Genomic DNA, 13,308 nt, shown 5'->3' with positions numbered 1-13,308 from the left:
TTGTACTTGTGCAAATCAACCATGAAGGAATGATTTTGCTTCCCAGAAATGAATATCACTTATGTTTGACACTTCTCAAGCAGTCAGTAAGAAAAATGTTTGAAAGTATCCAGTCCACAGGATGTGGGGCCTTGCAGCTGAGCAGAGTGGCATTTGCATCTCACCACCAATAGCCAAGACTGAAAGTAGTGTACCAGAAGTGTCCTGGGTGAAGATCTTTTCTTCTGGTCATATGCATTTGTGCAAAAGTTAAAAGGTGAAATAAATATTCACGTGACAATAGGGAGGCTTGGTTAAAAGCCTTTTCTGCAAAATGGAAATAACAGTTTCTGGTACTGGAGTCAACAATAGCTTTTCACACTTTCATTGAAGCTGAAGTTGTAAACTGTGCTTGCAGTGAATGCAAAGCAAAACAATACATGCTGTCAGCATCCCTCATTTGCAGCATGAGTAAGGACAAAGTCAAAGGCTGTGTGTAGATGCATTATGCCTTGTTTGAGATGGAATTTGCCTGGATGTGATGACTGAATGATATCACCCTTTGGTGGAGTCTTGCAGACTCCAAAGAGTGGTATTTGTCATAGCTACCATCTCAGGAAACTGTCATCTGTGTTTGTGATACCTTAAATTTGGAAGGAATCTTGCCTCCATTGATTTATATTAAGAACATAATCATGAAGTTGTAAGAATTGAGTTGACTGTAATTCAAGAGCACCTATTATTTGGATCTGTCAGTCCATACAGTGACTGGAAATCCTCTATGCCTGGGTTAGCACAAAACTGGGAGTTTTTTTGCCCAGGTGCAGCATCAGACCTAAACAAGTCATCCAAATTCTTTTTAAAATGAGTGTGAGAGCTATCTTTGTGGGGTGATTCATCCCACCTACCCAGGAAAATGGTGAATCATTCTCTGGAAGTGTATATGTGTCATCGTTGACTACACGTAGAACTTGGGCAATGAGGTGAGATCAAATACCTGCCTCCTACGCAGATTAAGTTAGGTGAGATAAAACCCTTTCCACAAGTGCTCTTAAGCAATCTTGGGTTATTGTTATGGCTGGCAATGAAATCTAAATCTCAAACTAGACTACCTTGTCTCTTTCGTTGTGGTATGCCATGCATGTGACTTGAAAGACTGATCCTATTAATGTAAATTACTTGAATTAGATGATTCCAGTAGCAAATGCAAATCATCAGTTAGCCTACAGTATATATTTGTAAGTAATTCACTTTTCCCGTACGCTTATTGCTAGCTGTTCGTGGAAGCCTACCTCACATTGTAACTTCACCCAATGGAAAAGTAGCCCTACATCCTAGCCTTTTGAATTTCTATGCTTTTGACTATTTTGCATGATCTGTCCTCGTGATGGTGGAAATTTGGAAGTTTAGCAGTAGCAAAGCAAGTATAGTAACAAGTGCTGTCTCATTCTCAACAAATCACATACATTCGGGCTATTCTGTAAACATTTTTACTTATGTTTCTTATATGCGTGCCACCCACTCACCAAATACTGACCTGAAGTCTGTCCTTTGCCAGCATAAGCTTTTTTTTTCTTTGTGTCCCCACTCTCACTGGTTATTTTTGTGACTATATAAGACTATTAAGACTGTAAGACTGTAAGAATCTGACTGTATCAGATTCATTAGAGTATGATGCTCTTCTGTATTTGCCAGTATTGTTGCTCTTAGTTTTCAGTAAACTTTAATATACATGCTAGTCATCAGAACTGGAATATTTAGTTAATGGTAATTTTCTGTTGACAATGAATTATACTGTATGAAAGATTCTTTATTCATTCTGATTATTTTGTTCTTTTTTAGGAGCGGACTTAATCAATGTTATGACATGCAAAATCCATCCACACATGAGGAAAAGAGCCCTCTTGTAAGTATGGTAAATATAAGCTATTGCCGTTAGGAATGTATCATTAGGTGATAAATCAATAATGCAACTTGAAAGAATAGTTGAGGACTTAGTGTAATACTTCTCCAAGTCTCAATAGTATTTAGATAGAAATCATTTCAGGAAAAAAAGTGTTTGCCTCCTCTTCAAACTTCTCAAAGATTGAACCTTTTTAAGGATGTCGTCATCTATAGAGATTCTGGCTAAAAAAAACAGACTCTTGTACCTAACTGCTGTTTGACCTGTAACTATGAGAGCATAGTAATTATTCTCCAATAAGGTATTTATAGGATTTGGGGAAAAGGGCTGTGGCATCCTGCCTGAATCTCTGCCAGCATGTTTTATAGCTGTCATTTCATTAGGTGCTTAGGTTTAATGAACTTACAAACCATTAAATATCAAATTACATAAAGAACAAATCAAAGAAGAGCTGTTGCTGAAAGAAGGAAAATAAAATAGAAGAATGGAAGGACTTTGAAACTGGAAGGAGCTCTGATGGAAGTTATGTTTGACCAGATCTTAGGATGTTCAGTGCTAAACCAGAAATACCAATGATTCTCTAGCTACTTTACCACTTAAACAGTGAAAGAAAAAGATAAAAAACTTTTTTGCTATGAGTGATCAAACTCTGGAATAACCAAGTTACCCAGAGAGGTTATGGAATCTCCTGAAACACTGGAGAAAAGCATGGATGCTGCTGTGTGCTACATCAGCAGTCATCCTCTTCTGCTTTTTCTTTATATCACCATTCTGGAATGTCAGCCTCACTCTGGCCTTGGAAGGTTTTATTTATAGTCTTCAGTATCCCTCTCTCATGGCTGTAGGACCTAGAAAAAGACAGTTTGCTGACAATAACAGCACTTCCTGCCCTTTTGTTCCATGTTCTGCCGAGGCATTGTCCCTTTGTCCTAATCCCTTGTCCTACCTCTGCAGACTGCAGGGGCCCCATCTGATGAATTTACTTGTGTTTCCTGGGGATTATGAAAATCAGGAAACTTCATTAAGGATGATTTAATAACTTAGACAAAGGAGAAGAGCAGCTGGTCTGTTAACAAGCTCTCAACCTCCATTCTCTGACAGAGGAGCCTTTCTTACATGTGGTGCAGTCTTCAACAGTTTGCAGTAAAACGCTCCAGATATATGGTTTATACACATTGAGTTATAGAGCACTGGGTCTGCCGTGAGCTCTTCTTCTGGATGGCTTGAGGCAATCTTATGGCTGTAAGTTTGCTGGTGTTAAAAAGAGCAGTAACTGATAGTAGCCTAAAATCCTAGTGTATGTTTTTGCTCTCTTCATTGCTTAGCGTGGTAATGTTAGAGGAATAGCAGTTGGAGACAACCTGCTGCACTCTCCTACTCCATAGAACAAACATCAGTAGAGCCAAGCAGCAAGAAAAGGCTTCTTCATGACAAAATGACAGCAAGAGAACACAGTCCCCGCCATGGTGCAAAATCCCGCACCGTGCAACGGGCCTCCACCATTGATGTCACCTCAGACATGCTAGGCCTTTCTTTAGCAGGTAAGTACTTTCATGTCTGCTATTGTTTATTGCCCTTTCAGAATATACTTTCTACTAACATTACTGTGGTGCTTTTTTTTGTTTCCATTGCTAGATTTAGATGTGCCTGGAGTGAATGGGAGAAAGGAATTGTATTGAAAATATAGTCTTAAAATTGCCATTTTTAAAGCAGACAAAGTACTAAAATTGAATAGGGAAGGAAAAAAACCCTGGATTTTGTATCGTTATGTTTATCAGTGGAAGATAAGAGATGGGAAAAAAAACAAAAAAATGTCAAGGTTATCTAAGAAGAGTCTCCTAGTTTGACACTGTATAAAATTTTCAAGAGAGTTCAGGAAACTGAAATTTATCTCCATTTTTTTTATGTTGAGTAAATTAGCACTGTAATCCCTGGGGACTTTATTTGATTAGTGAGAGAGGCAGGTATTTTCCAGCTTCTCCTTGTTCACTGATCACAGAGGATATATATCTGATTTAATAATTTGGAGCTAATAGTGGCTCAGACACTAAATGACTGTAATCCTCTTGTTTTCCACTGAGATTTGGTATTTTGTATTTTCATGTTCTATATAATCTTGCATGGTTTTGCATATTTTAGTCTTTGTCTGAACATAATTTGTTGAATTAGATAATTTCAAGTATTTAAAATTATTTTTAAGAATTAAAGATTAGGTAATGAATATATTAAATATTCATGGCTAATTAAATGAAAAAGGTTAACATTTTCTATCAAATTTCATTTCTTCCTCTGTAACCGTAACTTCTGGGACAGGTACAAAGCAGTGCTTCACTAATCTTGTGTTTATTTTTCCGGTTTATAGGGAATATTCAGGATCCAGATGAGCCGATTTTAGAGTTCAGTTTAGGTGGGTTTAGTGTTTTTTCATCTTTGTGAAAATACTGTGAAACTGTCTTCTGTCTCAGTATACGAACAGTATGTCTTCAAGCAAACTGAGTATTAGGTGGAAATACCATTTTAGGATGGAGTATTTTCTAAAAGTTACCAACTATTACCAGTACCTTCTTTCCTGGGGACTTTGCTGTCATGTGGTAACGTGAGATTCATCAGTGACCTAATTTCAGAGGTGCTTAAACAAGGTCAAGAAACTTGTGTGTTGGCTTGCCTCGCTTGAAGAATAAGTGAGAAACATTTTCCTCATTAAAACTCTATCCACATTTTTAACTGCAGCATGATTTTCTTGGCCTGATTGTGTTTGGATGTTTGGAAGTTTTTGCTCTTACCAGTATGTTTGAAATGAAAATTAAAAGATACATATATATCTCAGATGTGTGTAATTGTGTTATGGATAGTAATCTTAACTAGAATATCTCAGAACTGAATAAGGCATTTTAAATATTTTTTCAGATAAATTTAAAACTACACAGAGCTTCAAACCTGTTCAGTGTACGTTTAAACTCAAAATTAACTTGCAAATTTAGCTGAAGCAGAACTGAACCAGCTGTATCCAAGTAGATAGAATTTAGCTCTGAATTTCAACATAGTTGTGCAGAGTCACTGAGTGGAAATTTTGGTAGTTGTTTCCTACTCACTGTAGTCCCTTCCCAGCAATTAAAATCTCAGGTAGAGGACATAAGTTGCTGTTCTTTTGCAATTGCAAGCTACTTCTATGCATAGTAATGCTACTTGATCAACATTCAAGGACAACATCCATGGCAAAATACCATTTGGTAATGGGTTTAATGGAGCGTAACTTCAGATCAAATGCAGCCATGCTCATGATATTCCCGGTGGAACATCTCTGCATGTAGGCTGTTCTAATGAGCTGTGCCAGAGGGATGGATGTGCAGGTGTTAGAGGAGAACAACTTTAAATTATGGTTTTGCAGCTTGAAGTGAGAGTGATCTGATTGTGTGCTCACTCTTTGCTTGCACAGAGGTGAGAGATGTCTGCCTTTATAGTGTATTGGTAGACTGAATACTAGGCTCTTTCTGGCTTTATTGCTCAAGGTCTGTTACATGCTTCAAAAAGTGTAAAGTTTTTAGAGCAGCATGAAAAAGACGATGAATCTAAATGTGTTTCTCTGTTACGTACTTAAAGCTTGCAGCGAGCTGCTAACGCCATCACTAGATCGAAAACCAAATAGTTTTGTAGCGGTGAGTGTAACTACACCTCCTCAGGCATTCTGGACGAAGCATGCACAGACAGAAATTATTGAGGTAAGTGGTAAGGTAATAAATTTAAAATTGAAGCTAACGCAAGAAGAATTTCCTCCTAATAAATGCCACCTCGCGTTATTTTCTGCCTTTTTTGTTTATTATTACAGGGAACAAGTAATCCTATCTTCCTAAGCAGCATTGCCTTTTTCCAGGACTCTCTTATCAATCAAATGACACAAATCAAACTCTCTGTGTACGACGTTAAAGATAGATCTCAGGGAACAGTAAGTATTCTTCATTTTGTTGCCTGCTCAGTGAGTGTAGAGCAAGCAAATGAGAAGCGATGAGATAAAACTAGCGAGCTTTGTGGCAGAAAGAAGGAGATAGCAGCATTGATCCTAGAGAAAATAAGATGGATAGGAGGAATGAATACCGTAGGATGGACTGAACAGAGTGGGGAATGTTGCTGTGGGAACTGCTCCAAAAGTAATGCATCCTATTTTATTGTATTGACCCACGATGTAACTAGTGAATGTTGGTGGCATGGCAGAGATTGAACTTGCCCAGCAATATCTCTTTATTTTTGTTGCTGTGCAACAGATGGCAGCAGAGGGGCAGTCTGTCAGAATGGCATCTGACACTGAAGTGTGTATGAAGCAAAGGTGTATTGTTGAATTCCTCCATGTGGAAAAAATAGCACCCATTGATGTTTGACACTTACTGAGTGCTGATGGTGATGAAACAGTGGATATGAGCACAGTGAGGCAGTGGGTGGTGAATTTCAGCAGTGGCAACGGTGACAGTGGGTCACCTTTGCTGGTGTGGGTTTTTATGAGCACAGCATGCAGGCTCTTTTTCATTGCTGGTGAAAGTGCATAGCTAATAGTAATGACTATGTTGGATAAGAGTGTTTTGTAGCTGGGAATTTGCTCAATAGAGTAGTGTTATTGTGCTCTTTGTATCAATTGTTTCCATGGAAATAAAAAAGAGGCATTACTTTCAGAGCAACTTATGTGATTTTCTCAAATAAGTCCTGTCTGCAGCAAGATTGCCCTTAATTGTAGTCATTTTCTTCTGGAAGATGGCAATGCGGATAACAGGAGCAAAAAAAGGTTCTGGGGAAGAATATTTTTGCATTGCTGTTAATAATTCCCCTACCCTCATCTCTTAGTCATTCTGTTCAGAGGTAAGATTTGCTGCCTTACAGAAAAAAATATTCAAGTGCCAGCTCTCCCTTGTAACTGCTTGGGTGCTTGGGTCAGTGGGCAGTTCAGGTCATTTATGCTCAGGCAGCTGCCCAAAATACTAATTCAGGCTCAATGTGCTTGCTTTCTCATGCTTTCTCAGAAGCAGCAGGGCTGTCATCCTCTGTATTGTACTTCCTGGGGAGGATCTGAGGAAAAAAGAGTACCTCCTGAAGAGGTGTGTTCTTTGCAAGGAACAAAGTTTGGATCAAGGAGGGACTATGTAGTGCTGACCTAGTCAATCTGAGTTCCATTCAGTCATTGCTTTCAGTGTTCCTGTATCACAGTGACTGAACTTGTATGTATTGAGATGCTTTCTCTTAAATCTTAGGGAAAGAAAAGGGGTTATTGTCCACAAGTGGAAAAATTATTTCTAATAAATTATTAAACTTCTTACATTTCAAAGGTTTTTTACTAGTTATATATGCACATTATGAAATTAGGCAGAAGTGGAAGGAATTTAGGACTAGAGGGAATGGCCTCAAGCTGCGCCACCGGAGATTCAGGCTGGACGTTAGGAAATACTACTTCTCTGAAAGAGTGGTCAGACACTGGAATGGGCTGCCCAGAAAGGTGATGGAGTCACCGACTCTGGAAGTGTTCAAGAAATGTTTAGACAGTGTGTTTAGAGACATGGTTTAGTGAGAACTATTGGTGATAGGCAGATGGTTGGAATGGATGATCTTGTAGGTCTTTTACAATGTTGTTGATTCTATGATTCTATGATTTTTGTCTTCTTGCTTTCATGGAATCATAGCATGGTTTGGGTTGGAAGGAACCTCAAAGCGTACTCAGGCCTAACCCCTTGCTGTGGGCAGGGCTCAGGCTACCCAGGGCCTCATCCAACCTGACCTTGAGTACTTCTAGGAATGGAGCACCCACAGCTTCTCTGGGCAGCCTGTGCCAGGGCATCACTATTCACTGGGTGAAAAATTTCCTCCTAATATCTAATTTAAATCTCCCCTCTCTCAGTTTAAAACCATTTCCCCTTCTCCTATCACTCATGTAAAAAGACAGTCTCCCTTCTGTTTGTAAGCTGCCTGTAAATACTGGAAGGCTTCAGTGAGGTCTCCTAGAGCCTTCTCTTCTCCAGGCTGAACAAGCCCAGCTCCCTCAGCTGTTTTTCATAGAGAGATATTCCAGCCCTCTGATTACTTTTGTGGCCCCTCTCCAACAGCTACACATTTTTCTTGTGCTGAAAGCACCAGGTTTAGCCCCAGTTCTCCAAGGGCCTCATGAGGGCAGAGCAGAGGGGAACAATCCCCTCCCTCTTCCTACTGACCATCCCTCTGTTGATGCAGCCCAGGATTCAGTTGGCCTTCTGAACTGCAAGTGCACACTGCTGGTCTATGACCAGCCTTCTGTCCACCAGGAGCTTCAACTCCTTCTCCTGAGAGAAGGATCTGCTCTCAATCAGTTCTTCTCCCGGTCTGTACACATATCTGGGGATTGCCCTGACCCAAGTACAACACCTGGCATTTGACCTTATTGAATCTCTAAAGACTTTTGTGCCTAGTAATTTTATTTTGGACTTCGGTGCTGTGGACAAAGGCTTTGTTTGTTGCAAAGTAAATAATAAACAGCTTTGGTAATCATCTTCTTTCCAGATGTATCTGTTGGGTTCTGGGATGTTCACTGTAAAAGAGCTTCTACAAGAGAAGAATCACAGGTTGCACTTAACACTAAGGTTTGTAATGTTTTTCTCTGCTTAGAAATTATCACTTTTAACATGTGATTAAGATGTAGTGTAAGTTGTCTGTGAGACAGGATGAAAACTTTGTTTTTATTTTCTTCTTTTTAAGTTGTAGGCTACTATTAAGGAAAAAAAAAAGATTTTGTATTGCATGATAGTTAAAACTTGTGGAACGAGACCTTTTCAAATATGATGAATTGTGTTAGGTATTGGTTCTATAAAATATTATTAAGATGTATTTAAAAATATTACTAAGGCCAGTTTCATTTTTTTTCATTTTGTCCTACCAGCTCAGCATATGTATATGCTTTATTTTTCTCATATTATTAATATTGGAAGCTTTTGTGGAAAGAGCATGTCTCGGGAGGGAGTGAAAAAAAGAGAGTGGGAGGCTGAAAACCCATCCAAAAGGGAATATATGAAATCCAGTGTGGGATGAAGTGGAGACTTGAAGAAGAATGAGAACAGCATAATGACATTGAGAGTCCTGATGTGTAAAAGTGCATTGTAGTAATACGTGTTAAAAGCAGAACAGGAATCCTTGTCTCAGAAGACAAGGAAAAATCATCAAGAAGCATCATAAGAGAGACTGAAGAAGACAGCACTTGTAGTGTAAATGTTATCAGCACTAGAATTACTTAACCCAGACACAGCTAACCAAAACGTGAACATGAACCAAGCTGTGTATGCTAAGAGGAGAGATGAATAAAGTTCAGGGATTTTTCTGCAACGTGTTGTAAAAAAAAAAAAAAAAAAAAAAAAAAAAAAAAAAAAAAAAAGCTAGCATAATTTAATAGGGGGAGCAGATGAAGAAAGTGAGTGAGAATACCGGATATCAGTGGTATAATGAGTGAAATAGTTTAATTTATCGTAAGCATGAAGATAAGGGTGAAAAAGAGGAAGAATGTGAGGGCAGCAGTTTCATGTTTGTGTGATAAATGTGGCTATTTTGTTAGATTTATTCTTTCATGACAAAGTTGAAAAATGGGCTTTCATAACTGCTTGTTTTGATATCAGATGTATTCTTATTATAACAATTTGTGATGCACACATGTCTTTTAATTGTCACATTATCCTTCAGATGTATTAGCTGAATGCTAAGCAGTGTCTGTAAACACACTGGAGTTGGATATTTAGACCTTTTATTGTAGCCTTGTGTGTTTATTTCATTTACCACTCCAGTGTTGTCTTTTCCAGGGATTTATTATTATTATTATTATTTATCTTGGTTTTCACAGCATATTTTAAAACATAAACAATCTTAATATGCCATTCAGAATCTATCTTCAATTAATAGTATAGATCTTTGCCAAAATTATTCTGTGTCATGGGACATGAGACAGCATAAATGGCAGCAGTGGTAGATCTGGTACTGTTCTTTTTTTGTTTGTTTTCGAGAACCAGCAAGGTTAGAACTTTTGCTATACTGTATTCTCATACTCCCTCCCACTCTCCATCCCTTCCTCCTCAGACATATGTTCATATGGACTCAACATCCATCCCCACCAGCAGATTGCTCTATCAGTTCTTGCTGTGCAGCTGCTTAGATGTTAGTGGCCAAGGTCCCTGGGTGTTCTTGGCACTTGCTTCCATGCACCTCTCTGATGTCTGGAATTATCTCCCACTTCAATGTTCCTTCTTCCATTGAGGATCTTAACCTTGTTGACCAGCTAGCAGTGCTGTGCCTGATGTGCTCCAGGATGTTCACTATATATGTGTATATATATATATATTTTTTCACTATGACAAACTAATTCCTCATTCTGGTTTTACAGAAGTATTGAGGCACACACATAGTTTTAGATTGCTTTCTATTAGGAGACCTGTACAATATATCCCTAAGCAATGAGGACAGCATTTTCTTATTTGAGTAGCTTATTATAAGATCATGTAAAATTAAGTTGCGAAGATTCCTATTGAAAATGTTTATGAAATTCAAAGATTAATAGTCTTTTATAAGTGTTCCCTTGTTGATAAACAGGTCCACCTCCAAAAAAATTTCAACGCAGAGTATTTGTTGCAGGTCTGCTGAAAGTGACCGTGTAGGTAACATTACAGTTATTGGATGGCAAATGGAGGAAAAAACTGACCAAAGGCCTCCAGTGACAAGGTCACCTGATACAATTAATGGAAGGGTGAGTATGACCATTATAGCAGCTTCAGAAACATACAGCTTTATTGCCTGCATTGAAATAAACTGTGTTGAGATCTGCTGTCAACTTTCCTGTCCATTTTGTTATTAGTGTTTTCCAATTTCAAAGTATTGTGAGAAGCAGCCTAATGGAGCTCTTGTTGCTCATGTTTGGGGTTAAAATCTTGGGAAAAAATTTAGTTTACAGTGATTGAGCTTTAACTTCAAGTGTTTATGGCTTTCATCAGAATAGGTTTGTAGCACTGTTAGCATACCTACCGCATTGGTGAAGTCATAAGCAGTTTCAATTCTGGAACTTTCACAGGCAGCTTTACTTAAAAGAAATACCTGAAAGGATTTTTAATTAAACTGTATAGGTTACTTTAATATTGACTTTTTTGTGTGATCTGCTCAAAAAGGCTGAGCGCAGGCATAGCGATTTCTCAACCTAGACATATGCTTAAGTCTATAAATCTTGCATGCAGAAGATACTAGTGATAATTGCAGCCATACCCATGTACCACAGTCATAATGTGTATTAGGATCAGTGTATCAGGTCAAACCTGTAATGGGCATATATTGGAGTATATATTGCTGGAGCAGCTTTGAAGATTGTGAGGTACAATAACATGAAGTAATTGAAGGACTGGATAAAATTTACTATGATGTTTCAAACTGTGTAGTAGAATTAAATAATAATACTTGAACTGGAGTGTCTAAGTGGATTTATTATTTCAACCAATGATAGATTTTGTCCACAGAAAATGTATGTGTAATATTTTTTAAACATAGATTTTAAGTATACTTTGTCTTGAATGTTCCTTTTAAGTCTATCTAGAAGGGTCATCACTGCATGTTACCCTGGCACTGAGTTTTTCATTTTTCTTTCTTTTTGTGTTTTATTTTTGTTTAGACTGTGTTACCAGTTGATGAAAGTTTAACAGAATCTTTAGGAATCAGATCCAAATATGCTTCATTACGGAAGGATGCACTACTGAAATCTGGTAAGCAGTGGGCTGTAACAAGTAGGATTTCAGTGTCTGCAAAAGCTAAGCTTCTTTCTCTCTGCTTTTAGCCCTAGGGCATTTAAGCAGATGTTTTGCTGGAATGGGAACAGGATACTGACAGAGCAGCCATTCAGGGATTGCGCAAGAACAAATTATTTTATCATCTGCACTATCATTTTGCATAGTAAAAGCAGCAGAAGCAAACTTTCCTCATCACGTTGACTGTGCCATAAAGTTTTCCTTGTAATTTGCTATTCATAAGCAGGGTTGGTTTGGTTTTTTTGACAAAGGGGAAGAAGGGAATAGAGAAAAACAGTTGTTTAAAAGATTTTTTTTTCTTGAAGAAAGATGAGTTTTCCAGCAAATGATTGCATGAGAAGAAAATGCACAGTATGTAATAAAAGGATTTCAGAAGTTGAATTTGTGTTGTATTTCCTTAATGGTATTTTAAATCATTTGGAAGCTGTTCATGTGAATGCTAGTAGGGGAGTCACTGCAGAACATGCATCCTTGGAAAAGCTAAGCTGATGCCTAGTTGAACCAGATCTGTATATCAGTGTGTTACAACATGTTAGTGAATCAAATCCACTCACTTAAACAACAACAACAGCAACAAAAAACTGAATAGATTTTGTACACTTAACCCTGTGTAACCCTATATGTCTTAAAGCTTATGCATAAATAACATGGTTTTAATTCCTCAGTGTTTGGTGGTGCCATTTGCCGGATGTATCGCTTCCCCACCACTGATGGAAACCACCTGAGAATCTTGGAGCAAATGGCTGAGAGTGTGCTGTCATTGCACATACCCAGGCAATTTGTGAAGCTTCTTCTGGAAGAAGATGCAGCAAGGTGAGCACAAGCTGGTTTGCATAGGCAGTCACACAGCAGGGATGTGGATGCTATTGAGTTACCAAGGAATATGTAATATATGTAATATAATGGTGTTAAAGCACAGAGGCACTACAGAAAAAAACAAAAAAACAAGCAGCTCCTTGCTGATTGAGCTGTTACAGCAAGCAAGATTTTGTGTCAGCGTGTGGGGGCTGGGCTTCAGTGTGAGATAACATGAGTGTACAGGTGTGCTGATGGAAGAGAACTGTTGGCAGAATGAACAATTAGAATCATTCTGCAGTCATCTGCACATAGCAGTTATCTGTTCTTTTTGAAGCGTTCATCACTCTTCAAGGCAGCATACTCATTTATTAGATTTATTTTCCTACAGTTGTAGGCTGTGGTTTGCAGAGGGTCACTTGGAGTGATTTATGTGCTCTTCAAAAACAAAAACAGAATTTCCTTAGGGATGGTAAAAGAATTTTAATCTTATTTTTTAGTTTGATTTTTACTTTAGCTATGTTTGAATGCCCCTCTTAGAGGCCTAATTAAGCCTGACTTTAACTAAAAATAAAGCTATTTAGTGCTCTAAGTATCCTATATTAACACATTTCTGTCCTTTGGGATACTGTGAAAGAAAATCAAATGTTAATCCATACGAGCAGGCAGAAATAGTCCACAATGGAGGCAAGTATTTTTTTCTTTTGTAAAATTCACGACTTTTCACAAGAAGGTGGCAGTGAGAGCTGTCATCTAGGGAAAAAAAATTTCTACATGATGACAGAGTTTCTAACGTCCATGGGGATTTTATATGCTGTTTTGTTTTTTAGAAATGTGTACTTGCTAAGGAGTAAGGTC

At 38.1% G+C, this 13,308-nt stretch overlaps 1 protein-coding gene across 16 annotated transcripts in view; it reads left to right on the top strand.

Annotated features, from left to right (window-relative positions):
- INPP4A (inositol polyphosphate-4-phosphatase type I A) overlaps window positions 1–13,308 on the top strand; it is a 113,198-nt gene that overhangs the window by 62,946 nt on the left and 36,944 nt on the right. For 9 of the 16 annotated variants that reach the window (XM_085213652.1, XM_085213677.1, XM_085213685.1 and 6 more), the window contains 9 exons: window positions 1,822–1,885; window positions 3,208–3,423; window positions 4,245–4,289; window positions 5,483–5,601; window positions 5,709–5,825; window positions 8,393–8,472; window positions 10,460–10,613; window positions 11,523–11,613; window positions 12,321–12,468. In XM_085213652.1, coding sequence (XP_085069778.1) covers window positions 3,318–3,423; window positions 4,245–4,289; window positions 5,483–5,601; window positions 5,709–5,825; window positions 8,393–8,472; window positions 10,460–10,613; window positions 11,523–11,613; window positions 12,321–12,468 — 860 coding nt within the window. In that variant the 5' untranslated portion in view covers window positions 1,822–1,885; window positions 3,208–3,317. The remainder of the gene's footprint in view (window positions 1–1,821; window positions 1,886–3,207; window positions 3,424–4,244; window positions 4,290–5,482; window positions 5,602–5,708; window positions 5,826–8,392; window positions 8,473–10,459; window positions 10,614–11,522; window positions 11,614–12,320; window positions 12,469–13,308) is intronic. The other 7 variants (XM_085213670.1, XM_085213698.1, XM_085213661.1 and 4 more) reach the window with 2 other exon arrangements.

Source organism: Meleagris gallopavo, chromosome 1 (genome assembly GCF_905368555.1).
Source record: "Meleagris gallopavo chromosome 1, MGAL_WU_HG_1.1, whole genome shotgun sequence".
NCBI classification, from domain to species: Eukaryota; Metazoa; Chordata; class Aves; order Galliformes; family Phasianidae; genus Meleagris; species Meleagris gallopavo.
This window is presented reverse-complemented; position numbering and strand designations above follow the sequence as displayed.